Genomic DNA, 27,599 nt, shown 5'->3' with positions numbered 1-27,599 from the left:
AAGCACCAGACTCAAAAAGAAACTACAACAGACTGAGAGGGAAAGCATCAACATTTCAATTTGTATCCTAATATCCACCTGTCTGCAGCATTTACAAAATTCTTCTTACCTGCAGGCTAGCTGACAACGGCTATAAAAAAAACGGGACATTTGGCTCAGCTCAGTGAAGCACAATGTTCAGTGTGTGTTATCCATGAAATACTCTAAATGCTTACATCTTGTGCTTCTGTTTGCAGCATAAGCATACTGGCACCTACTCACCAGGAATACAACATTTGTCTGCTGGTAAAGTGCTCTTGCTACACTGATACGTTGGCGCTGCCCTCCAGACAGATTAATTCCCTGGAGATAAGCAGGAAAAAAAATCAATTATAAAAACATCAACAAAATATTCATATTTTGATTGAATTATCTAGGGAAAAAAAAATCAGATTTTTTCCAGAAATGTGGGCCTGCAATTCAGCTAGGAACACAGTATACTAATTCTTAGAGAAGTCAGAGGAATCTAAGCTCCATACATAACAGTGGGTGAGAAATGTTTAATGGTTTGTGGTGACACAATGGTGTAGGCAGCATAGATGTTCTGTAGGCAGTCTAAACTAACCTTCTACTCAAAAGTTACAGTCTGAAGTCTGACTAACCTATCTTTATTTTATGCTTCTATTTAACCATTAGTTCCATTGTATACCATATTTGTACCACGACTACTACAGCCAGTCACTGTGAGCTGTGAGATCAGACCATGCTGAGGTGAACATTACGTGTTTGCTACTGCACTTGTTTTCTGCCCTTAGCTCTGCTGAAGGTTACTTATCCTTCCTGTGATCCGGACGCAGCTTCACAAACACCTTAAACTCTCATAAGCCACTACTGCTGCCAAAGAAGCTACCAACCCCTGCTCCCTGCCTCTTTTTCTCACCCCTCTACTTTACTCTTTTTGCCAAAAACCACATTTGTTTAGCTACACAATGAATTTGGTGAAGAACTAATGCATTTCAAATCAACGTGGTAGCCGGCGTGGAGAGTACTCATGGAAACGTATCCTTGGTGGTTGCTGTTGGTTTGGTTTGGTTCTGTGCGTGTGCAAGTGCCGCTATATGCTAGAGCACATTGGTTATGGAATTGTGACTTCTGGTTCCTTTCTCGTCACGCTCTAGTTTCCCCAATGAGATAAGGCTTCGTTTGCTCTTTATTAAACAATTTGCCTTTTTTTAAATGAAGGTGCTCTAAAAAATCGATGATTTATTTATTTTCAGGTTATTCACAAAGAAACCAAAATATGCACTGTCTGCAGAATTAGTCAAACATTCTGATAGCAGCACATTTAAATCATGGCATCTCACATAAATGACAGTGTTTCTATGTTTACCAAGCAACAAGCTTTCAGACTAATGACCCAAACGTACACTTAGCTAAAAGATTACCTTTGTTGCCAAATAACCGGTAAGATTTTAAGAACATGACAAAATAATAAAAAAACTCTACATATTTAAAACAAAAATAGAAGCCCATAGTTGTTTACTGACCCTCTCTCCAATCTGGGTTTGGTCTCCGTGAGGGAGAATGTCAATATCAGGCTGGAGGGAACAAGCATCAATTACTGCTTTGTACCTGCGGAAACAAAAAAGGTAACACAAAATCCACACAGATACTGCTAAAGAAGCACATTTCCTACCTGCAAAGGAACAAAAATTAACCAGCTGGAAAAATCACACAGTGGAAAACGTATTTGTTAGCCACTAATTGTTCTAATGGGATCTCTTTCAATCGCAGGCAAGTAAATACCATTTCAGCTAAGAAAAAGCATCTTAGGTCAGCTTCCCAACTGAATACATTTAAGAGCTAAAAACAGGCAAAACAAGAACAACTTCTCCCATAGTTAATTTTTATTGTTTAGCCTTTAACTTTCTTTGTGCCCAGAGCCTTTCTTGCTTCTCTGTCCAAGGATGACAGAAACAAACAAAAATGTGAGTAGGATATGAATACATAGTAATCAACTTCTTTCTAGGGTGGTGGGTGTGGGCACAGAATGGAATACCAGCAATAACTTTTGAATCCTTTAGAATGTTTTTGGTCAATTACGCAGAATAAAAAGACAGCCCATTAGTCCTTCATGATACACCAGATGTTGAAATCTTAAGGAGCAATATTCCCACTCTCAAACTGTTAATATCCTTCTAAGTTAAAATTTGTCAATTTAGTATAAAAAGAAAATACTGCATGCTGCACAAACATGGTCCTTGGAAATGAAAACACTTCCACAATTAAGGTCAAGTGAGTCTGAACCCTCTCTCTTGTGTCCTTCAAGAAAAGCACAGTCAAAGGGGATCACCCAGGCCTCAGGGTCTTCTGTTGTGTTCCAGCAGGTGGATTATGTTTGATGCTGGAGTGAGACGGGGACCCACGTGTGAATGGATGTGTATGCAACACCATTATTTAGCTAAAAGAAAAGTAAAGCACATAACAGTGCTGAAACCTGTTACCTCTGTTTGTTAAAAGAGCTTTCAAATGTGATATTCTCTTCCACTGTTGCGTTGAGCAACCAAGGCTTCTGCGATGCATATGCTACTGATCCTCTTTTCCTGGAAAAACAAACAAACCAGGAGTTCCCAGCTTACCAGTGCAGTGGGGTAACTGGAAACCATTCTTCTTGTAAAGGAAGAAACTTGTAATTAATAATGCTGCCTTTCATTTCTGTTCTTTGGGACAATTTCCAACAGAATACTGCAATTGTTCACCTAACTCAAGAGCTGGTTCTTTTGAATTTCAGTTTGTTCTCCCATTTTCTTCTGTGAAGTGGGTTTTGCAGAGGCTAGCTCCATAAACCTGCCTCCTGAGCAGTGCAGATGGCGGGAAGAAAATTACCAAAGACTATATTCCAGCTCTTTTTGAATAGACTAATAAAAATCACTAGATAGGCAACACCTTTCAGGTGAGGTGTTTCAAAAAGATATTTTAAGGTATTTAAAACAATATAACAACTCCACACATACACAAAGGCAATTCTCCCCCAAAACACATTTATTTTCCCCACTACAAGGAGAACTTGAGTCAGAAGGATTCCATGCACTATACTTTTCTATGTCTATGTGAAGACAAGTAAAGAGAACACAGGCAAAACATATTTACTGTTTTCCCTTGTGGAATTGCCCCCATCATGTACCATGAAACGGAACAACTTAGCAGAGAAAGGCAAGCAGGATCTCCCCATGCATATTTCATTTCATATGTATTATTCTTATTACTACTTAGAAAGTATCTGCCTGCTACTGAAGTAGTGGTGCTTTTGTGGCTATCTGTGCTACCAAGGACCTCTAACGGCAGAGCTGGGAGAAAGGCATGATTTTTTTATTAGAGCAACTGATACTGTTAGAAAAAAATGGACAAACCCATTGGCATATCACTGTTTCTCAAATAAAGGGGCCAAAAGAGGGATCATATGCCTTAAAGCGTATCCAGTTTCTTTCCAGTTATATCAGCTAATCCAATAAAAAGATACGACCTCTCATCCAAACATAGCCTTTGTCTGCTAGACAGCCATTAATTACAGCAGCCTCTGTCTAGTTGGACCAGAATGCAATTCAAACAAGGTGCCGACAAAGCAAACTGGGTGCTTTATTTATTTATTTATTTTATTATTATTATTTTTAATCAGGAGTTAAGGTCACTTGCCCTGCTCATTTTTTCAGGCTTTCACCAAATTTCCTTAGAAACCGTTATAGGATCCAATTTTCTTTGATGACCTGAAAGAACACACAGTTATGCTATCCTGGTAGCGTGCTTCCAAGTTCAAATATCTGATCACTCGTTAGAATTTAATTATGCTTTATAAATTCTCTTACTGGAGAATGAAACACAAACAAACAAAAAAATTCCCCTATGCAGCCCAGCCTGTAGTCCCAAAATCTAATTCAAAGAGCATTCATCTCTGCCCCAGGAGGAAAGTATTTTTTCAATTAGTATGAAATTCTTATCTCATTGATTGAGGAAAAAATTGCTTTGAGCATTCCAAGATGAACATGTATTCCCTTGTCCTTCTTTTTATTGCTTGAAACTGTGCCTTTGCTACTATGAATTCTCAAAGTGACTGAAAAGTTACTTCTATTTTTTTTTTTTAATAATATCAAAGTTTTGAGGTAAAAAGTTTTTAGAAGTTTTGTAAAAAGTGTTCTTTCTTTCAGCAAAGATACAGGTGCTGCCTGTAAGATGCACTCCCTGCTGAGAACCAGTGCAATGGCTGGGAACACCATGCACGCTTTGGCTAAAATTCTGCTTTTAGGCCATCAGTGAGAATTAATCACTGCAAGGAATTTGGGCACAAGCAATGAACTTGCTAAAATTCATTAAAAAATTTAGAATTTAGAAAACCCATTTAATATAATCTTAGGTGCAAATTGACACTTGGATGACGTATCAGGGCAGGTCATATTTTGGCATAAATAGGGAGCTTGCAAGCGCTTGATTGTATAAGGAATCTACAGCACATCTACAGTGCTTCGTACAGTAAATAGGCAGTCAAACAAAATTTCTACTGAAACAGTACGATAAACAGTGTCAAACATCCAGAGAACAAAACATTCTGAAATGGAGCGTGCAACACTTTCTGTGATAGCCTGCCACGAATCTACCTAAGATTTCACGCTCAGAAGACTTCATGCAAACAAATGGTTTAGCAGACAAAGACTTACAAGGAATTTATTTGGCAGGTGGAAGTAATTGTCTCTTACCTCTGGACTGCATAAACAAACATATTTTTATCAGTGGGCTGTAATTGTTCTCCTTTGATAACAAATGATAAACTGACCATAGCCTCTTAATTATCACAGAGACGAATGGCAAAACCCAGCCTTAGAATAAGCAAGGAAACCTTCCCTGAGCTCCCTGGAGAATAAGTGTTTTGATGGGATCAACCCAGTTCATTAATTTAGAACCAGAGACAACATTGTTAAGGTTCCTTGTTTGAAGCTACTGATCTATCTTCACATTTCCCTTGGCTAAGTCCAGGAGGCTCAGCATGCATTCAAGATCGCTGAAAAAAGACTAGTAATTGGACATTCAGGTGTGTATCTTGGTGCCTTAATAAACCTATCAATAAGGCGGAAATGTTGGTAATTTCTAAAGGAAAACAGACACACTTCAATGGAGTTATAATGATGGAGGAAACAGTACACTGCAAAGCCTTTCCTATGTGTGTCGGATTGATGACTACAGCTTTATCATGATTATTTTGCACAGTTCATGAATTTCTAGTATCAAACAACAACTCAAAATTGGCTTTCTCCAAACACAGGAGAAACATGTCCTATACTACTATTGCATCTACATAAACCAAAAAACATGCTTCCATTATTTTCAGCCTGATGGAAGGTAATGAAACATTCTGATGTTGGCATGCCTGACTATTAAGGAGCATATGTTTTTGCCATTATTAAATGGCGAGGGTCACCTGCTTGTTTTTACTTCTCCCAAATCTCATGGCAGCTGCGTACACAGAGACAGAGACAAACCATTTGGCTTCTAAAGAGGAACAATTCATTACAAGCAGACACTTTTGAAGACTATTCACATTAGTTTTTAAGAGTTATACCTGAATTCCATCTCAACAGGAGATTCTTTCTCTGGGCTACAGAAGACAAACACAGGTTATTATTGCTGTAAGTAAAAATACAACAACATAACATAAATAAAGCTCTGCTAAATGTGCTAAAGCCCTGTACTAGGTGATATTGATCTAAAACCAGCATGGTTAAAGCTCCAGTTCTGAGAAGCGTTTTAAACAATACTGCAGAAAGTATTCAACACCTGTGAGAAAATGCTCCAGACCTCACAAAATTTTGGCTTGAAATACTCTGTTCTGAGAGCACCAAAAATGTTCTATAGGATGCCAGTGCAACAAAACCACTATCCTAGTGCATATAACAAACATGACTAGGACTCCCAGAATCTATGATAATGCAAACAATTGTTTCATATAGTCTGATATTTCCTCTTTTTTTAACGATTACCACACTGTTTTCTATGTTATCTTACTGTTTGCTGTACATCCTCATAACATGTGAATGTCTAATTCTGATCATATTTCTTTTGTACCTTAATGGGTTCAAACAGTTTCACTTCTACTCAGCCCATAAACTGTAGTCTTTGTTATGCAGGAAGAACTATGAGATTTCCAAGAATCCTTTACCATGAGGTTTAGCTGTTAGGCATATGAAAGTTCCTCTATCTACAGGCAGATGGGAAAATAAATTTTGCAGGACTCAGTCTGACAGCCAGGTAACAAATCTGAGAAGCATGCTAAGCAGGACAGAAGAGATGATAAATCCAAAGAAAAGGCAGTAAAATAGTTGGTTTGAAACTAAAAGAGGGGAGATTTAGATCAGATGTTAGGAGGAAAGTCTTTAATCTGAGGCACTGGCACAGTTTGTCCAGAGTTGCTGTGGATGCCCCATCCCTGGAGATGTTCAAGGCCAGGTTGGATGGGGCTTAGAGCAATGTGGTCTAGTGGAAGGTGTCCCTTCCCATGGCAGGGGCTTGGAAATGGATGAGTTTTAAGGTCCCTTCCAGCCCAAACCGTTCTATGATTCTATTGTGATTGACTTAGTAGAAAGACCAATAATTGCAGATAATACCATACCTGACATCTTCCCCCGTCTCGCTGTCAGAAGTACAGCTGCATCACAAACAGAAAGCAAAGACTGTTTACTTAAGTAAGCAAAAGCAATCTGCCCCTGAAAGAGAAACTATTATATTCCACTTAGTGCACAGACTGCAAACAGTATTTATCACAGAGCTGCAGCACAGCATCTGTTCCTTTTTCAGAAATTGCCTTGATTTTAGCAGTCAAAAACTTGGCAAGGATCTTTTTTCCTTATAAACTTGTTAACTTGACTCAACAGATAAAATCACCTCTACTCCTTCCTAGAAGTGCTAACAGAACTGGAAAGTTTAAATGTGATAAGAAGGGAGTTCCATTAAAAAAGATGACATTTTCAAGTAAAACCAACAGATAATTTGTGATACTGTTTTTCCATGACAGTAACTGTGCCTTTGCAGTTCCTATAACAGGTTAGTTTGAAACCAAAATCAGATGACTTCAGCATGCTGCATTCTGTAGCAGCACTAGGCTTTGGAGATGCGTCTGCGTAAGGAAGTGTGGGCAGGTCTGAGGGATGAACAGTTTTTGGTTTTGCTCCTTTTGAGCGTGTGCCAAGATGCTCACAGACAGAGCTGTTTGACAGGATGACTGACCATATTATTACCGAAGCTAAAATCGCTTCCATTGAAAAAGAATGAAAAATCTGTCTTGAATGATATAAACAAACTGAGGAGGAACACAGCTCTTCATGTTTTAAAGGGAACAGTCTCATTAACTTTATGCTAGCACTGCTTGCTCATAAATCCCCAGGCTGGAGAACTATACCCACAGTTTAAAAGGTCAGCTTGAGACACTTCCAGAAAGTTAATGCCTGGTAAAGCAATGACTGTATCTAAATTCAATCTACTGTAGAATATGAGAGCCAGCTCACACTAGTACCTTTACTCTGAAGGTTGGAGTACTGAACAAAGCTATTCATTTAAATAAAATCAAATTAAGTTTTTGAAAACTCCAACAGATGCATCTTTATAAAAATCTATGTGCTTTTTAGGCATCAAGATCACTTCAATGTGTTGTCGTTTGATGGAAACAGTCAACTCCACATTGAGTGCAGAAGGAAGAAAATCTACTGTGAACAACCTTAATGAATCCACTACTTCCTTCACATCACAAGGACTCCAGATTCACGTGAGTGCATATGTTTTGTTTAGAAACAAATGACATAACATTGAGCAAAATATTTCTCATTTAAGTCCACCTTCTGATATTATTTACTCCAAAAAGATTAGTATCTTATACTACTTGAACTGGTACTATTTAAAGTGTGATATTGCCCAGAAGAAATCAGCATGGGATACACTATTATTTACTCAGTAACCAGTCAAATCGATACTATTTACTACGTGTTCAGAATGTAAATAATGACTTCTCTATTTTTATAATCTCTAACAGTATTATAAAATATTTATGCCACTGATGCTCTCAGCCTGCTTTGGAAAATGGGCAGTAATCTGAGTTGGATCTTCCAGGCACACACTGCAATACAAATCACTGAATACAATAAAAAATGAGCCACTACTAACTTTCAGTTAGCCAATTCCTAGTCCAGTAACAAATTATTACTGTAATTTTTAAAGGTTTCGAAAGAAACCATGTTACAGGAAGCAAATAAAGATGATATACAGTTAATCCTATTTTATCGATAGAGCATGGAAGCACAGAGGAGTGAAATGACTTGTGCAAGGTTATCCATTAGACCAAGGGAAGGGCCAGGAATAGAACCCAGATTTCCTGAGCACTGAGTGACATGTCAGCAGGATGTATCCTTCACATTCATAGCTATGACCTTGGAGGAAAGGAAGGGGAAGGAAATTTGAAATGAAATAATTCAGGACTATTCTGTAACAAGAATGACTACACCTAAGCATTTGTCTCATCCCGAGGAAATAAACCTAACAAGGATTTTACTGATTTTGGTGATACATGTTATTGGATGAGCTAAGGCTACAAGGTTTGGTGATTACTCGATAAAACCACTCATCTTGAATCTGGGATAAAGTTGCATGCACCTGGTCAGGCGTAGTATTTTCTTATCAAATTAAGGGAGCTCTTATCTGGAAGCCTTACAACACAGGTGTGCAGCCTACACCGAGTACATCTATCACTCTGATTAGACCACTACACATCACAGCAGCTCTGGAAAGTGACAAAAAATAATCCTTCCCAGCGCAGCCAGCAGTTAGAGTGCTAAGACTGTTAACAGCTGCAAGCCCCTTTATACTTATCTGACAGATAGCAAAGCAAATGTGATAACAACTGAATTTTACCTTGTGATACTTTGGCACACACAGAAGATAGGAAAACCCATTCTGACCTTTACGCTGTTGTGAAACACATGCTTCTAAACAAATGCTATTTAAAAACACAGTCTGATCAGAACTATCATGTCATCTGTTTTAGTTTAGCATCAGACATTCAAATTACACTTCTTAATCATGTTATGCCATCTATAAAAAATTGCAGCCTTGCTGAAATGAAATTAGTTCACTTAATAAGGCTGCAGGGATTCTGTACTGTTCCTAGCCATATTCTGATTTTCTGTTTAGGGACGTTTTAATGGATACATTGCCATATTCTAGAACTTTGGCATCTGTTCTTCTCTCTCTCACAAGCCAAAAGGGTCACCTTCCTATGTTTCATTTCCCCCACCTATAAAGCAGGGGACCCTCCTCCCTTTTACTAGTAAACTGTGTGCAGTTCTGAGCTGGGTGACTGACTTAGGCATGAAGGCTGAATATAAATAATATCTTTACAAACACTCAAGGAATTTTTTTGAGAATTGTTTCAAAATCAGTGCAGAAACCATTAGGTGACAATACCCCTCTGTCCATCAGAGTAACTAAGGGTTGTATTGTTGCCATTCCTTCTTTCCCATTCATTTGGAAATAAAATTATTTCTCTAGATTCTTCTGCACCTCGTCAAGCTTTACCAACAAATAGGTGCAGATTATCCATAAATTGCAGATTATTCTGTAATTTGTCAAGCTTCATCAACAAATAATTGTATCCCAAAAGGTAAAGATCAGACAATGGGCTAGAGATGGCAGCAATTACCAGAAAATACATACAGGAGTCACAATACATTATACAATCTGTCATTTAGTGTAAAGGTTAAAAGAGCAAGCCCTAGCAGCACAGCTGTTGGAGTTTAGTAGCATTTTTCCTCCCTTCATGGCCAGGACAAAAGTTAGACGGAAGTATAGACTATATCTGTCTGTTGGAGCACAGCTGCTGTGTCCCCTTGAGGAAGGAGAGAAGGACGTGACTATCTCCCTCTTGTCAAATTAAGCAGGATGATACTGGGGGGGGGGCATATCCTGAGATCACTGCCACTTATAAAATGTTCTCCATTTCTCACGCATTAGACCTGTGCTGGGATGGAGTGCACATCTAGAGGCACAGCCAAGTGAGCAGGTGCCTCTTAACAGTGCTGTTCAAAGTCTTGCTGCTCAAGCCTGAAAGTAGAAATGTCATTCTGTAGCAGCATAACATTTCAGATACTTAATTCTGTTTCTAAGTATGATTTCACGCATGTAATTTTGCTGGAGTGCCGAATGCCCATCTGTTCCACCAAGAGGAAGGGATGGCTCATTTGACCCTGGCTGGGGGTTCTTTCTGATGTGCTCTCCTACTATTAGGGCAAGTTTTTTTTCCTCTTGCCTGTGCACCTATAAAATCCTGGATTCCAAAACCAGGTTCCCAGGACAGATTTTTGGTCTTTTGTGCATTACTACTCAACTCACGTTTGAATTTTTAAATAGTACTACCTGCTCCAGAATATGTTGCCAGAGATCTTCTGCATCTCACCAAGTATGGCTAGCAAGAGAGATGACTTACCACAGCCAACCTGTCCTACAATCATCGTTAGCTGACCTGCAAGAGAGAGGAACATACATAAGCTTCAGATTTTCCAAATGCTCATGACAAAGCATCTTTGAGGCCGCACCTCGAGTACTGTGTTCAGTTTTGGGCCCCTCGCTACAAGAAGGACATGGAGGTGCTTGAGCGAGTCCAGAGAAGGGCTACGAAGCTGGTGAGGGGCCTGGAGAACAAGTCTTACGAGGAGCGGCTGAGGGAGCTGGGCTTGTTCAGCCTGGAGAAGAGGAGGCTCGGGGGCGACCTTATCGCTCTCTACAGGTACCTCAAGGGAGGCTGTAGCAAGGTGGGGGTTGGTCTGTTCTCCCACGTGCCTGGTGACAGGACGAGGGGGAATGGGCTAAAGTTGCGCCAGGGGAGTTTTAGGTTGGATGTTAGGAAGAACTTCTTTACTGAAAGGGTTGTGAGGCATTGGAACGGGCTGCCCAGGGAAGTGGTGGAGTCACCATCCCTGGAGGCCTTCAACAGACGTTTAGATGTAGAGCTTAGGGATATGGTTTAGTGGGGACTGTTAGTGTTAGGTCAGAGGTTGGACTTGATGATCTTGAGGTCTCTTCCAACCTAGAAATTCTGTGATTCTGTGATTACTCTGTATATCTGATGTCACTTTGTACCTTGAGGGATTCGGATATCAATGTTGGACAATGCTGGAGGACCTTCAGGCGTCCAAGTGAAAAATCCATTTGTGATCTATGCCAAGATGGAGAGAAATAAGAAACAGAAAAACAGCTTTCAACTGACTTTTTTTTTTTTTCAATGTACAAAGACAAATCTATTGCTTACATTATTCTGAGCATCAGAACAGAGTTCACCTTTACTCAGTGAAGGAAACAGATTTTCAAGCGACTGGTTTTCTAGAGGACTGTATTCTCCTGTGCAACAATCTTTGAACTCAAGAAAGCACAGCAATAAGATCATTGTGGAAAAGGGCAAAAAAGTTGCTATTTAGGCTTTGCTTTGTCATTTGCAAGGTGGGCACATGAAATAAGTGAAATGACTGAATTAGATACAAGACGACAGTTTGCACTCTGCAAAGCACTGAATGTCACTCTAGACACACTGCAGCATGTAACACAATTATATGGTCTGAATTCTGAGTTGATTTGTGGAATTGTCCTAAAAATTTGCATGTTGCTGCCTATTACAATATTTTCCTTTATATTTCCGATATGATTCTCAGATGATGTAGTCTTCTTTGGATATACGCCATCTTTTTATTTAAAAAGACTACCAACAAGACACAAGTCTGTTCAGGATTTTAACTGGAGATTTCCACTGGATACTGTGAAAAATGGGAGAGGAGACAATTTTACAGATCTGTACTTGTATAGCATTCTCTTCTCTCACTTTTTCAGAAGCACTGAAGCTCTCAAAGCTTTCCAGCAACATAATGTACAACATTTTTTGATATGAGAAAAGAACAGAATAGGACACTTCTATCCTACCAGCTAACACTATCCTACAAGCTAACTTCCACTGGAGAAAAAATGATGGCTTTATCTTGGAAAAAACAAACAAACAAACTTGAAAAAATAAGCAGAAGAAAATATTTCACTGCTCCCTCTAGATTAACAAAACCAGCCAGAGAATTCCCTCTCAAAAAGTGCCCTCTCATGGGCAATAAGCTGCAGACAGACAGCCCTCAATAACTGCAGAATTCCTGGCCCCAAGTGCAGCCTGTGACAATGATGTCAGCAGATGGAGCCAAAGATTATATCTGGTCCTCAGCTATTCAAGATCTTAAAATACCATCCTCTCAGAGCTTACTGCTCTGGCCCTCCTTTGCAATCACTCCAGGCTGATCTTTTGATCTACCTGTCTATTCCTCCTCCCCACCCAACACCAATATTCCTTACGCTTTCCTGCACCAAAGCAGGATGTCAGACAAAAGCCTCCAAAGAACCCTGAAAGCACTAACCAGTTGTCCTACTTAGACCCAAGAAACCACATTATTCATTCTTTTGTGCCAGAACTGCTAATGTAATAGTAGACTTCCTAAATAAACAGTGTCATCTGTATAACAACCATCAGGATTTTTGTTATTTCTGGCCATTTCTATAGATAACCAAAAGTATCAGTCTTCCAACTGGCATGGACAATTTTAACTTTTCCTCCAAAAAGTCGGAAATTTTTGTCATGAAAACAGAGCTAATAATGTGAACATTGCCAATGTCAATTTGCTGAATGAAATCTAGAGAGATATAAGTAACTAATCACAACATAAAGGCCAGCAGGCAGTTCTGAGAATGGAAAGCATAGAAAGAAAGGTGAGATTAATCTTTGGTACAAGTGTCTGACAGCTTCACATCAAAAGCTGGTTCTTGAATTTGAAACTCAGCTATCAGAATACAAAAGTGACTATTAATGAGCTATAGTAACTGTTATTAGAGTGACCTTCATATCACCTTTACACAAAAATCATCTGCCTCTGTGATATTAATTGGTCTTCTCATATGAGAGCTGTAATTGTTCCAGTCCTCCCTGGCAGGCCTCTTGCGATTAACAACTTTGAGTGGCTGTGAAAAATCAGAAAGACAGAAATACACAGTCAGCAGTGGCGGTACCAGCAAAGTGCCCTAAACATGAGCAATCATGTTATCACCTATGTAGTACAGGGTACTGAAATGAGTTTTTGCAATTGCACAAAATAATCAGGAGGAAGTGGAAAAGCAGAAAAAACACTCTGGGTACAAATGACTACTCACTTCACCTGCAATTAAACATTATTACTTACCACTGCCTGGTATTTGCTGTGATTATCTGCACTTCTCAGCTCTGGACATTTATCATGTTCTTCTCCAATCTCCTCACTTGACAGGAATTCACTCAGTTTCTGCACACTGAGAGGGAAAAAGAATTACAGCTCGATCCAGAATGCAAAACATTTGTTCACTGCAATGTTTATTACAGAGAATCCCTTCTAGTACTTCAGCTGTTGTCTGCTGTGTGGTTTATCTGTTTCCGTTTTGTTACGGGCCTGTGAAAATGTTCCATGAGATGTTACTGCATGGAAGTTGACAAAATGTGCTCTGTTGCCTACTAAGGACTATGATTCTTCAATGGTTTATGCAGGTGCTTCTCAGGTCTTTCCTCTTCTGATGCCACCAGAGAAATTACACAAGATTTTTTCAGGTATTTGGTGTGACAAGGACTAGCCCCAGGCATAGCTGGTTTTGAAGCCATGTGCAGAAGTAGAATTAATGTCATTTAGGTTACCAAAGTACTGCACAGCCATTTCTTCTGAACAAACACTAGGAGTCTGAAGAAACCTGTACACCATGAGCTGAAATCAATTCTTTACAAGGAATATGAAGTGTCTGAGATAACATGAAAAAGGAGTATACCTTAACAGAAGAGCATTCAACACATGAGACAGAAAAGGAATGCTAACAGCAGCCCCAAAGAAGAACATATAAAATCTTCCCAAGCTGTTTAACATTTAATTAGCTAAGCAACAATGTGCCTTTTTAATGATATTTAACGGAGCGTAACATCATTTTATTCTCTTTACCTAGCTTTATAAATTTTATGTCTAATTACTCACAGGGCAAGCAAATGAAATTTGTAAAGTGGGTTGAACACTGAACTTAGTGTCAAAGAGGCTCAGTTAGCTGCAAATAAGTTAACTATCAGTATTCAAAACTATAAAGTGATGGAAGGCCCAAAAATTTAAAAAATATATTTATAGAGGATGACTGAAATAACTGATTTCAATATTTAGCCTTTGGCTAATTGGGAGCCACAGGCAACCTATGCCACCACAGCATAGCGTGATCTGCCTACCTGTTGGTATGCAAGTTAAAAAAATAATAGTAATAATCAGCATTTATTTTCCTCTACAGGGGATTCCTTCTTCAGAAGGAGATTTAGTTTCTTCTGAGAGCCTCATGGGATGCTCTGCTGGTGCAAAAGCAGTGCTTGGACCAAGGCATTGTAAGTAGAGACTGAGGGCAGCAGGGGCCTTCCTAGGGAAGAATCGGTTCTACAGGTTTTCTGTCAATCTGCGGGTGGATTTGCCGAGAGAATGAATTACAATCTAAGCAAATAAAGAGGGGGAGTAACTATTTGGGATGGGACAAGAGGAGGAATAAGTAATGCAGGCTCAATGCTGGACCACAAATTCTTAATGTGAAGGTCTGTTGTATCAAAAGAAGAAATGAGAAGCCTCAGAGATGCTCTTACCTATTTGCACAAAGCTCTAGAACACGGGGCTAGGAATGATCTTGCTTGACTTTCTTTGTTCAACAAGCCAGATGTTTAACAAAACATTTTGAGTGTCTTTAAATAGACCAAATGGTGATTTAGCCATTGCCTACACAGGATTGGGATGCAGCTGCAACTACGTTCTTTACAGTCAAACTACACTGACATTTGAGTAATTGCTCTGAAGTTGTAAAGAGCAGATACAAAAGTCCTCTGTGTATCTGCTCCAGGATATAGAAAAGGAAGAAGAAAAGACAGCCAACATATTCTTGCACCATGCATACCTAAACAAGACTAGGTCTTTATTAAGCCGCTGGATAGTTTGATTTGTGCTCTCTGGTTGTGTAGCAAGGTGGCTGTACTTGAAATGCCGAGACTTTTCTCTGCAAGCACTCTGCCTAGTTCTCTGCTTAAATCCAATATTGCTGCTCCGGTGGCTATTAATGAAGGAATGCAGTGACTTACAGCTGTGAGAGAGAACTGTTTGTCAGAGGCATCAACTCGCACTTCAGGGTGTCACACCATTCTACACTCTTAAAGAATAATAATTAAAAAAAAAAAAAGTATGTTCTCTGCAGAACTCTAGCTGACACAGCAATTTCACCAGAATTCCAGTATCTCCACTGAGGAACTTATTTTTAACTCACCCACTAGAGGTATTGATTAGAACACAGTTATTTGCACAGCTGACTGAAAAAGCAGTTTCACATTAAAGCCAGTAAAATATATAATGCCACTCTCGCTACTTGACCTTTGCTGATGGGAAATTGTACACTGTAGTCTTTGTCCTTGAAGACCTCACATTTAAGAAATACATCAATTGGCTGCTTAAATTTTCAGTAGCACAAATACGTATTAAAAGTACTTTTCAGAGAGAACAGAATTTCTTACCTTCCTAAAGACTTCTCAGCAATTCCCTCTCTCAATCAGAAGTGAACACCCTGACCCCGTAACTTGGAAATTTTGTAGTGGCCCTATGTAGGCTTTAAGTCTCTTCTGTCACTGGAAAGAATCACACCATTGTTTCGATAGCGTCAATGGCAATCCATGATGACGCTTTGCACTTGGGCACATATGCACGGTTAAAAAAATACAAGTTTATTTGTAGAGATTCTTCTCTTTATGAGCAGCTGGCATCAGAGATTCTGGCCAACATTAACAGAGCAGTGATTGTGAAGTGCCCGAGATGCAAAGCCAGTAACACACTCTCAACATCCTTTTACATGCGGGTTCCACTTCTGGTTCATCTCCTGCTTCACTTAGCTGGTTCCTTTCTGTCAGCATAAGATAAGTTGTCTTGTATGCTTGCTAAAACCAATTAGAATATCTCAGCCTAACAAAAGCTAAATTATGGCTTTGTAAAGGTAGGTTACTTTGTCTGATCTTATTGATCAGCTAGTTATTAGCAGCAAGGTGTAACAACAGGTTTAACATTAATTGTACTCAACTGGCACAAACACAGCTTTCTAGAATCTGTTTGCTTTTTCACATTTACCAAGCTATTGAAGCAAGCATGTGTGTGCATAGGTTGAAAATATCTGACGTGTGCTTCCAAAGGACTGCACTGAAGGTTGGGGTACATGGAAGACCCATGCAGAACAGCACCAGTAGCACTTGGGAGCAACGCACTCTGGAACACTAAGTGAACTACTTAGATACGGATAGCCAAGAAGACAGGGCTTGTGTCAGCTTTGTCACACAAATTTAACTAGTGGGCTCCTGCCTGCATTCCAAATGCCAGGGCAATAGCTGCTTACAAGAAAGTAAGTGCAGAATCACTCACGGCTAGCAACAATTAATACTTGGTTGATACTAATTGTTTTAGCATTGATACTGTGGCATTAACAGGCACAGAGCTGGTTAACAAAAAAATTCTTACACAAGCCAAAATAAATGCCCATTACCAGTATCGGCCCCCAGATACCTTACTGGCTGCAATCTTAGCCTAACAATTTGCCATGGCTCTAGGGACCACCACAGTGCCTGCAAAACATTTAATGCCAGCCACTGATGCTCTCAGGTTTCACACGTGTTAGGAGAGAGGATGCAGCTGTGACTTTGCACCATCAGGGAATTTCTAAGCAGTGAGGGCAATATCAGCTTCCTGCTGTAGTCTCCTTTACATCTCCAAAGTGACACAAAGGCAATTAAGCTAGGCAATTAATACAGCTATCTGCCCCATACTTTAGACAAGCTATATGTGAGATCACAAAGAGATATAATAAAGTAAGAAGCCCATACTCTCTCCTCATTCCTTATCAGTTGTGTAGAGTTGCACTGAATAAGTAAAGTATTAGGAGTTATTTATTTATTTTTAAACATAGATTTGCTGATATTCAAAGAAAAGCTCCCAGTGAAACACAAGTTGTACCAAAAAAAGACTCAAGTACTGGTTATTATTTCAGGTTTTGAATGCACAGGCTAATGTGCTCATAAGAGAGTCAAAATTCATCCAGTCTAGGAGAGACATTTAGTCATCAGTTTACTCCTACACTTAACATTGCAATTTTTGTGTCTACAGCATTGTGGTTCGCCTTCTGTTGTTGTTTTTATTTTTGTTTTTTAAGTCTAACTCTCAACCAAGAGGCAACCTCTCACATGACAGGTGTTGGGAGAGCACTGCCCAAGTGATACACACTGAAATACAGGTTCTTCTGGGATTATCTTTTTCCTTTCTACATACTTCATGTGGTTGGAAACATTTGGGTGATTTACAAAATGAAACCTTCAGTAAGCTTTCACCTCCTGTTTTGTTACCACATACACATTGCATGTGGTACCAGCACATCTCAGCCCGTTCCACATAATAAAGCAGTAACCATAGGCCATAAAACATTGCTTGTGACAACTGCACCAGCAAAGAAACTGGTCTGCATGCTACAACCAAGGCCACTGCACAAGGCAAAAGGTAGGGAAGCAAATTACAAAAACCACTGATAAATAGTTGCCATGTTATTTCTAAACTTGTAATTGGACGACAGAACAATAGCCATAGCTTCAAAAGTCAGAGAGATGGGAACAAAGACATTCATCTCACAGTTCTCACCTTACTAAGGCTTTGACAGTGGATCTAACCACACTGGAGAGCAGGAACAACGGAGACACAAGAATGTGAAACAGGGAGATGGAGGCAAATGCCACAGATGGGGAGAAGTCAGCCTTTCTTGTCAGATGAGCATGGACCACAAATGTCTACAAAGATACAGATGTTATCATCAGCATTTAGCCGTAAAAGAAATGCACAAAGACTTTGTATTTCACAAGCATTTCATTTAATGCCTCTTATTTAAGAACTGTAGTTTTTGTTCTCTTAACAGTCCGGAAGAGTGCTTCATATTCCTTGCTGCTTCTGGTCACAAACAACAAGTGGGCATTTTCCATTCTTTCCCAGAGGAATTGCAAATGTGCAGGAGCTTTGCATCCCTTCCTTCTTCTTCCTCATTTCCACATCACTTACACTCGAAAGCATGGTTATAATTAAAGTTACTTAGAAAAGTCCATACTTACTATAAGTACAGCTGCAATTGGTATTGCTGCATTCATAAAGACTGTGAAGGGAAAGACATAGGAACATTTAGACACAATTTCCATTCATCCAAGATAAAGATTAAAATACTACTAACTAGCACTGTCTTATATTATTTCCTACACTTAACATAGCAAAAATGCACAACTATTTACACACAGCATTCTTTTAAATACCTACAGTTTGATTCTCCAGTTACGTCAAAACCCAACTTTTCTTCAGTTACACAGAACCCATCAACGCACCCTAGAAGAGATGACCAATCTATGCATCTTAAAGCGTGCTCAGCTCACGTACAAATCAGGCGTGGGGCAATCGCAGGTCTCTGTCTCATGGCAAACAAAAATGCTGAGCTGATACGATGTCTGACAGACCACTTGAATGCCTGACAATGAGAGGAAGGGAGACCCAAGAGTGGCTGTACAGGTCATGCTCTGTGTGTGGCTGCGCACCCAGCTCCGAGCCACCTCATGGCAAGAGCTCCTGGGAGAGCCACTAGCATATACATCAAGCTGTGACCTACTTCAATGACACCACTTCTGAAGTGCAGGGCTTTGTGGCACTCTCAGGTGTGGGGATGCAGATCGAAGGACAGTGAAAAAGTGGCACCGCTGTAGTGCAGCACTGGATCAATGACAAACAGTTCATTCTTACAGAGAATTTACTCAATATATGCTTTTGTTGTTGTTTTTCTGGTAGAGTTTGTGCAACCATGGTATATCAAGTTTTATACATTTCACTCATTAAAATCTCAAGGTCACAGTCAAGGCTCCTGGTTACTGCTACCCCTAGTTTCACAGTAAAAGCTTCTTCCAAGCAGCTTTTTGTGTGGAGGTACAGTCATATTGAAGCTGAAAAGAAAAGGTTGGGACTGTTTATTCCAGAAGACAAAGTGGATCCAGTGTTACAGAGATGGAGCTAGAGTTCAGTTCAGCTAAGGAATACAAGGGGCTTGCACATCGGTCTCCACCAAGTTAATTTTTGACCTTGTGCAAGTGACTTATTTTGTTAGAAGGACCTAACAGATTGTGAAATAGCCACATTTAGGCTTGTTTTAAGGTAGCTAATTCAAACTGCTAACTAGGTATCAGTCTAAGCACATCAGCTCAGAAGGCTGAAACTCTGAGCATACTTCAAGCTGGGAACCTGTGCAGGACCTTGAGCTTCTACACACTAAGACTATAGAAAGTTGAACTAGGTGGTTTATTCCATTTAGTTAGGCGTAATTACACTTGCTTTGTCAGGCTTGCTTACATTATGAGTGTCTTCAGGAGACAGAGACAGGTTCTAACTCTAAGTGTGACAGAGCTTTGATTTCAGCTGGGCCTTGAGTTACTAAAATGCAAACAACGAACCAGTTTCCTCCCTGACCTTGAACAGCATTTGTCAAGGTGCCCTGGATTCCGCTACTAAAACTCTTCATACACTATTGCATTTTAAGTTTATTAAACAGATGGAAGGGGAGAAGGAAGCAAATAAAATTTGTGTACAGGGACCTCTTTGAGATGGGGCAGGAATACGGGTTGACAATACAATAATAAACAGCTACCCCTGTAGGAGGCTGACTCAGCACCGGAACTATGGTCTTGTCCCACACTGCTGTCCACTCTGTCACATCGTGAGAATATTATTTAACCATCCACCCTTTCATTTTGACCTTTGCTCAATTTTATTCCATGAAGTAAACAATACAGAGAAAGACTACAGAATCTATAGATAAGACAGAATTAAAAGATCAATACATGTTTAACAGAAAAGAAAGAGGCTAGTCACTTTTAAAAACAAACAAACAAACCATCTTTGCCTGTCCTTTTTTGCTGTCAGGTATAGCCAAACATCGGGCAGGAAAAGCATTTGCCAGTTTCTTCATCTGAAGTGAGTGCCATCATTTGACCCACAACTACTTCTACTGGAATGTGTGACCATCCTTTTCTTGGCACAAACTCCACGAGTAACTTAACATACTGTCAGAGACTCCTTCCTACGTTTAGAATATTATTAATAAATCCCGTAGAGTAGTTGTAAACTCTACTCAAGCATAAATAAAATAGGTGTGTTATTTCATGTAGCTCTAATTCCTTGACAGATGGGACTGAAAACATAAGTGTATTTATACATAGATTCCTGAGGTAAAAGCTTACCTTTTGGAAGCTTTTAAGGCTGAGAGATCTGGGGATGTTCAGCCTGGAGAAGAGAAGGCTCTGGGGAGACCCCCTTGTGACCTTTCAATACTTAAAGGTGTCTTATAAAAAAGATGTAGAACAACTCTTTACTCGGGTATATAATGACAGGACAAGGGGGAATGGTCTTAAACTAAAAGAGGATAGATTTAGACTAGACATTAGGAGGAAATTATTCACCCTAAGAGCAGTGAGGCACTAGAACAGGTTGCCCAGAGAAGCTGTGGATGCCACATCCTAGAGGTGTTCAGAGCCAGGCTCGGCGGGGCCTTGGCCAACCAGACCTAGTGGGTGGCATCCCTGCCCATGGCAGGGGGCTTGGAGTTAGATCATCGTTAAGGTCCCTTCCAACCTGAGCCATTCTATGAACGACAAACATGTATTAAAGCCTAGAAATTCATGGTTTACTATCCACCTTAGAAAAATGATGATAATTTTCGGAGAAAAATGTTCTTTTCTGTGTTGGAATACAAAGCAGTTTCTCCTGCAGAGTTGTCACACTTTGGATAAACTTGAAGTAGTTACAACATAGGAAGATTGGAAAATAAAAAGTAAAACTCGCTGCCTGTACCTGTAGAATTCTTAGTTCTATTAAATCCTTGCATTTGTGGTTTGCCTTTGAGGCTGCTGCAGTACACGATTTCTCTTTTATGCATGTATCAAATAAGAGAAACTAGGAAAGCTGATAAACTTGTCAAGAGAAGGACCCTGTTCTTTTGCTAGCAGTATGAGATTATACCTTCCAAAGATGAAGTTGGAGGGACTAAGCATACTGTAGGGCTGGCAAAGACTGCTGTGGTTATGACTGCATGGGTCAGTTGGTGGCTCCCCAGAAGCTGATCTGAATCTTGCTGTTATGTGAGATCACAGGCACATCCAAGGACATCTTATTTTAAGATAAACAAATGTTTATTGAGCTGCTGGAATTTCTGGTTTGTTAGTTAGGTTTTTGTTTGTTTGCTTTCAATTATGGAAGTGTCTAGTATAATAAAATGATTTCTAAAATGGATTTATTTTGCAGCTAAGAATTTTTTTCCCCAGTTAGATTCTGTCTGAAGTACTTTGTTACTAGAAAACGCGGATAGAAAACTAGCAAAAAATATAAGCTACTTGAACTGTTTAGAATGGCAACTACTGTCAATTTCCTGTGAGAAAGCTCAGACTTACTTACTTTCTGACAGATCAGACAAAAATTCACAGAAATAGGAAAACCATTCCTTACTTTCTATGCCTTTCCTGAATATATACCCTTATACATAAACCTACAAAGCTGAACATAAGATAATCTTAATAATAACTGCAAAAAAAATGAAAGTCTTCTTGGCCACAGTTAAAGAATACACTATTGAAACTCAAAAGGTTATCACTATCAACTTTGTAATCCAGTTTTGATTCTGATGGGTACATTTCATTAAAATGATGGCTAATTTCTGTAACAGCTCTTTTAGTACATACGAACAATTTATACACCTACAAACTATATCCAGGCACAAAGGTGAGGCAGATGAGATCCAAATTTCATGCTGTCTTGAAATGGAATTTTCTTGTGGTCTAGCCAACACTGCTCTGAAATTTGTAGGTATATTTTCTGTAATCCAAAGCGAATCTGTTCCTCATGAATAGAAGCAGATCCAACCACATTCTTCCATTCATGCTAATAGCTAAATACACTTAGAAAAGAATTCCAGAGCCCGTTCAAAATGGTACTTAAAAACACAAAGTTCTCCAATTTTCTTACTCTTCTAGGACATCTGCCTTCCTGCAAAATCTTGGCCACCTTCTGCCATTATCTTAATCACAAAAATAAAATCTTAAGTTCACTATTATATCAGCAAGCACACTTTGTGCTGATTACGCCTATCATCCCATTTATACTTATGATAACAATAATAGCAAGTTTTCCTATATTTATAATCTCTACGCTAATCTGCTAACATGCAAGTTTATAAGAACCAGTGAATCTTCTGCTACAGACAAAAGGATGTAAAGAACTCCTAGGCTGAAATTAGAGAAAACCTTCAAAAGGCAAAATGATATGCTATATCGGCACAATATAGTAGTACTGGTTTACCTCAGCTGAAAAACTAATCTATGGTGTCTTGCAGACACATAAATATTACAAAGTACAAATAAAAATGCAGATGTAAACATTGGATGTTTCAGTAGTTTCAAATAGTATGTATTCAGAATCGTGTGGAATAATACTGTTTCTTATTTATCATGTCACTATTTCTTTACAGAATATTCAGTACAGTTAGGATAAATACTCCTTTTCCTAGGTGTTACAAATGAAACTCTGAGGATTTAAAAAACAAATAAGACTGTACGGCTCCTTCAATCCCACAGCTAAACCCGTGGCCTTGACTATAAATAGACTTTAATGCAATGTGAAGCCCTGCAAACAAAAGGAGCCCACATACCCTGATCTGGGTGTAGAACAGAGTTTACAGTCATATCATCTACTTCAGCTAAATTCTCTTTTATGCTGAAATGTAAACTGCTCTACAAAAACAGAAAGCTAAGGTTTGCCAGAGAGAAAACCTGGTCTCAGAAGTCAATGAAAACCTCAACTTAATCTCAGTCAAGTTCAGTGGGTACAGGATCTTGCCCTCAGAGTACATTACTCATGTGACTGTTCGGCAGGAAAGAGTCAATTACGCACCTCTTGGGCGAATGTAATCAAATAACACTAACCAGACTGGAAGTTACTTTTCTAAGGAAAAAGCTCCTTTATTAGTCTAGAAGGTATTTGTACAGGTAGCTTGTAGCATTTGATACTTCTAGCTAAAGTTTCCAGTGCATTAATAACTTACAGAATCTATCAACAGTGTTCTTCAGTATGACTTGACAAATTATTTCTGAAGTACTACAATAGAAAATATAGAGGTCTAGCATTTGATCTGCTGAATTAAGGAGTTCAACTGGCCTTAGATGTTTTTAAAAGGGAAGATAAATGCCTTGAAGCAGCTTGAAATGAGACAGAAGAAATCTAGTTTTGAAAAGATGAAATTGCCAGCACTGGCGTATTTTCTTTTATAGTACATAGTAATGGCCTTAAGAATCACTTGTTTTCTTAAGAAATCCAAACTTTGAGTAATAAGTTTTAAGAACCATCTGTTGGAGCTTCAACGCAAAGACATTTCCTATCAACTGATATTGTGATATATAGTATTGTGCAAAATGCAGGAGTGTAAAAAGATAAATATCAGCAAAGGCTTCTTCCTGAATGCTATGTTACAGGGGAGAATCTTGCTAGCCTGTGAAACACTTGTCCCTTATAAGCTTCTCTTGAGAAAGCTAATACTATGCAACATTAATCTGACCTTCTCTTTTAGGCATATTTCCTATATAGGCAAAATCCTACTGAATTAAATAGAGTGTCTGACTAAATGGAAAGTAAGGAGTATGGAAACAGAGCCTAGAGCAACTGAAACAATCGCAACAGAGAAATGGTAAACTCATTAGCACCTAATAATGCAGTGGCACTTCAGCTGAACAGTGGATTAGAATGAGGGAGGAGACTTACTGGATATGGAGGTATAAAGGGCAAACGACTTTAGGCTAGTCATTTCTTTTTGTCTGGTTTCTTCTACACTGCTGTGAAAGATGTGTTCCCAAGCATAGAGTTTAAGGAGCTTAATGCCTCGAAGCATCTCATTTGTTTTCTTCAGTCTCTCATTGGAGTATTCCTGCAACATTTACAGACACATTCAGTTAAAGAGCACCTGGCCCTTAAACTTAAGGATCACACTAAAATTGCATGCAGCCCCCTGTAATCAGACAAGTATTCTCTACTATGGAGAGACACTGTCCATTCATGATGCTTTGATGTTTTTGTGAGGGTTAGACTTCTTTGGTGAATCTCACCTTGCAAAGGCAGGAGGCTGAGTGAAAAGCCAGTAGGTCTGTAATCACCTTCCAAATCACATACCTTATACTGAAAATTTTATTCCTGTCAGCTTTCTGATCACTTGAAAAGAAGCCTCTCGTGACTTCTACTGCTCAGCACATTGATTTTCAATAGGCACACTCAATACGTACAGAAGAGATCAGAACAAGCAGACAAGGTACAACCGGACACACGGCTCTACCCAGTCACCATGACGTGGAAACAATGGTTTCAGGCTCCAAAGCAGCAAGGCTGCAATAGCAAGAAGCTGGGATCCTATAGGGAACCTCAACCATGCAGGGCCAGTTGGCTCTGGCACTACAGAGCACTGGTGAAGTGATCCTTCTTTCAGTTTTCAGGTTAATTCAATGATCTTTGTGCTGTGCTTTACTGCAGAGCAGAGACAGTCCAACCAAAATGCACTGCTCCCATCTACAGGAATTTCTAGGTGATGCTTAGATATGACAAGGATGAATTCTGTCTAAATGTTTAGAAGGGTGTATACTGCTGATGTGAAGGCAATACCTTCCCCGCAGGAAGGTGCATAAATTTCACATTACCACCCATGATCTGTGTAAGAGATTTCAACAAGCAAATCCTGCTGTCCAGCACAATTACAGGTTCCTACAGCTTCCTGGGCAGCGCAACAATTGCTGAGTGTGGGGAAAAGGTTCAGAGCAGCTGGACAAGGCAGCTTTCTCAGTGCTGTTACAGGCAATTCTGACAAATGATAGACAAGTCTAGAGAGGGATTAAGGAGCAGCTCATGACTTAGTAGACCTCAAAGTTCGCCAGCATGCTGTGGGAGAGCTAGGACTGGACAGAGTTATTAAATGAGTACTTCCATAGATTTCCACATCTGTGATGTATCTGCGATCTGAGGTCAGATGCAGCTTTCCTACTTCATACTTATTTGGACAGATTGCCCTGCATGACTCATTTATTTCTGCATCATTTGGCTGCACATGGCCATCTCAGTCAATGATGACTGACCATTTACACTTGCATGTTAGAAAGATCTTAAGTTTTTTCCTGTTAAGGAAACACATACTGGCTGAAAAATATAAACACCAAGACAAGTTGGACCTTTACTGCTTAAGCTTATCATGTTTACACATTCTTGCATTTGACATTCTTGAGCATCAAGTGTTTGAGAATCAGTTTTTGGCTTTGTAATTTGGCTTTTATAGCTTTGCGATTCTAAACACAGGCCAATGCATAAATATCAGAGGTGATGTTAATATCATGTGCGAGTGTGAAGACACTTACCAATGTGCTTCTCTGGGCCTGTGAGAGTTTTGTTGCCACAAAGTACTGAACAGGTGCAAGTACTATGATTACTGCTGCTCCAATTAAGGCACTGATTCCTAGAAGATAGTAGAGCAGAAGAACTCCTACAATTATCTGTTGGAAGAAAAAGTGAGAGGAAGACTTGGGATGACTTCACTTTGTGTATGTACCACAAAAAGCAATCACAAGGGTAACTGTGCAGCACATTCAAGAACAACCACTGCAGCCAACCCTACCCCAAAACCTCATATGCTCTGCATCACTGCCCTAGTGTGGTTTGATCAGCCAGGATATTCTGTCAAAGGCTCAAATACACCTAGAGCGTTCCTTCCCAGCTTGTGGATTCTGTGACTTGAATCACAATGCAAGAGATTTAGAAAACTTTTAGCTAGGATCTTCTGTTTCATGGAATCCCCACGATGATGAACAGTAGACAAGGGTGTACAGGTTTGTATACACCCTTCTATTTATCTTCTATAATAACTCCCACAACTAAGTAAAGTAACTTTACTTAAAAAAGAAATATATTCATAAGAAAACTTGAAATAAAATGTATTTTTAAAATGCTTCCAAGTAAGCCATTGGGCTACTCCTTCCATGGCTGCTATTAAATATTCTTCCCCATTGACCAGATGACATGGCATGCATTTGCTTTGATTTTTTTTTTCTTTCTTTGACATTTAAGCATTTTTACACCAAGACAAGCAAATACCTCTCCCAGTTTCATCAGAACCCACTTGTCTACAACACGCTGGAATTCCACAGAGGAATGTTCTTTGCTTACTACAAAAATTAATATGAAATACCATTAGAAATGCAACTGATATTTGGAAATGTTAACTTTCTTCAATGTTCACGACATTATTGTGGAGGAGAAAAAAAAGGAACATCATAATTATATCAGTAAGAACCTCCACTTCAAACACTAACAAACTCAAAGAAACTGTTTCAAGGACACACAGTACCAGACAGGCAATGAATGTTAAAGAAGGCTAGAGAAGCAGTTTTTAAAAAAATGTTTGACTTTGAATAGATAATTCAGAGAGCAGGTCAGAGCCTGGGTAGAGAGAGTGAATATAAGCAGCAAACAAGACGTGCAAGCTACCGATGTCAACTACCACTATTCTAACATCTGACTCCTGAATGACCTAGTGCATTGACACTCTATTATGTAAAATATAGTATAAGCTAATAAATTAGACCAGACACAGCAACAGAAAACTAATTTCGCATTATTTTTAATTAACTTAAGGGAAAATATATAAGTTAAATTTCCTTAAAGCATTATCTACTACTCTTGCTACATTTGCATACTCATATAACCCTCCCAGAAAAAACTACCTTCCGTCATTTCCAAGTTCAGCAGTCACCCATTCCCACAAATATTCATGGGAATTGCGTGCTTCCGTGAAGAAAACCAGAGTCCATAGTTTACCCAATTCTATGTCAACATTTTTGTGAATTCAAAAAGAACACAGATAAAACTATTTTTTCTTAATCCTTTGATGACTATCTGCAGATGAACTAAACCAAAATGTGACTCTTACAATGACTCACAGCATTTATTTAGGAAATATGCGGCATCATGAAAGTAAAGTCCTATTGTACATACAGCACAGATCTAGTAAGAGAAAAGGTTAAACAGTAATTTAAAGATCTCTCTGTAACTAGTGAGTGAGCAATCTGCTTCCACGTTAAGTTAGGAAATTCAGGGATGTGTAACGCCAATGAACACATGCACGGCCTCCACAAGACAGCCATGGCAGAGCTCCCCTCCAGAACAGGAATTGTCTTTACAGATCTTTACAAGATATTCATTCCCAACTGCTTCGCCACGGGCAGACAACTCAGGCACTCAAAATACAGGAAAGCACTGAACAGTGTACAGCTAACAGATGCTCAAAACCACAAAGTCAACATGGAACAGTGACTCCCTGCTTTACTGCTACCCCACTACCGGTTGATTGCCAAGGTCATTATG

The 27,599-nt window shown here is 39.3% G+C and overlaps 1 protein-coding gene across 1 annotated transcript in view; it reads right to left on the bottom strand.

Annotated features, from left to right (window-relative positions):
- Positions 1-27,599, bottom strand: part of ABCC8 (ATP binding cassette subfamily C member 8) — a 77,552-nt gene that overhangs the window by 25,754 nt on the left and 24,199 nt on the right. Inside the window, exons 10-22 of the mRNA XM_035328392.1 lie at positions 25,598-25,732; positions 23,967-24,129; positions 18,242-18,282; positions 17,781-17,926; positions 13,266-13,371; positions 12,937-13,047; positions 11,146-11,221; positions 10,423-10,528; positions 6,635-6,670; positions 5,588-5,623; positions 2,484-2,582; positions 1,527-1,611; positions 262-342 (exon numbers count right to left, since the gene is read on the bottom strand). Coding sequence (XP_035184283.1) covers positions 262-342; positions 1,527-1,611; positions 2,484-2,582; positions 5,588-5,623; positions 6,635-6,670; positions 10,423-10,528; positions 11,146-11,221; positions 12,937-13,047; positions 13,266-13,371; positions 17,781-17,926; positions 18,242-18,282; positions 23,967-24,129; positions 25,598-25,732 — 1,221 coding nt within the window. The remainder of the gene's footprint in view (positions 1-261; positions 343-1,526; positions 1,612-2,483; positions 2,583-5,587; positions 5,624-6,634; positions 6,671-10,422; positions 10,529-11,145; positions 11,222-12,936; positions 13,048-13,265; positions 13,372-17,780; positions 17,927-18,241; positions 18,283-23,966; positions 24,130-25,597; positions 25,733-27,599) is intronic.

Source organism: Oxyura jamaicensis, chromosome 5, assembly GCF_011077185.1.
Source record: "Oxyura jamaicensis isolate SHBP4307 breed ruddy duck chromosome 5, BPBGC_Ojam_1.0, whole genome shotgun sequence".
Taxonomy (NCBI): domain Eukaryota; kingdom Metazoa; phylum Chordata; class Aves; order Anseriformes; family Anatidae; genus Oxyura; species Oxyura jamaicensis.
The sequence above is the reverse complement of the archived record's forward strand: the minus strand, read 5'-3'. Positions and strand labels throughout refer to the sequence as shown.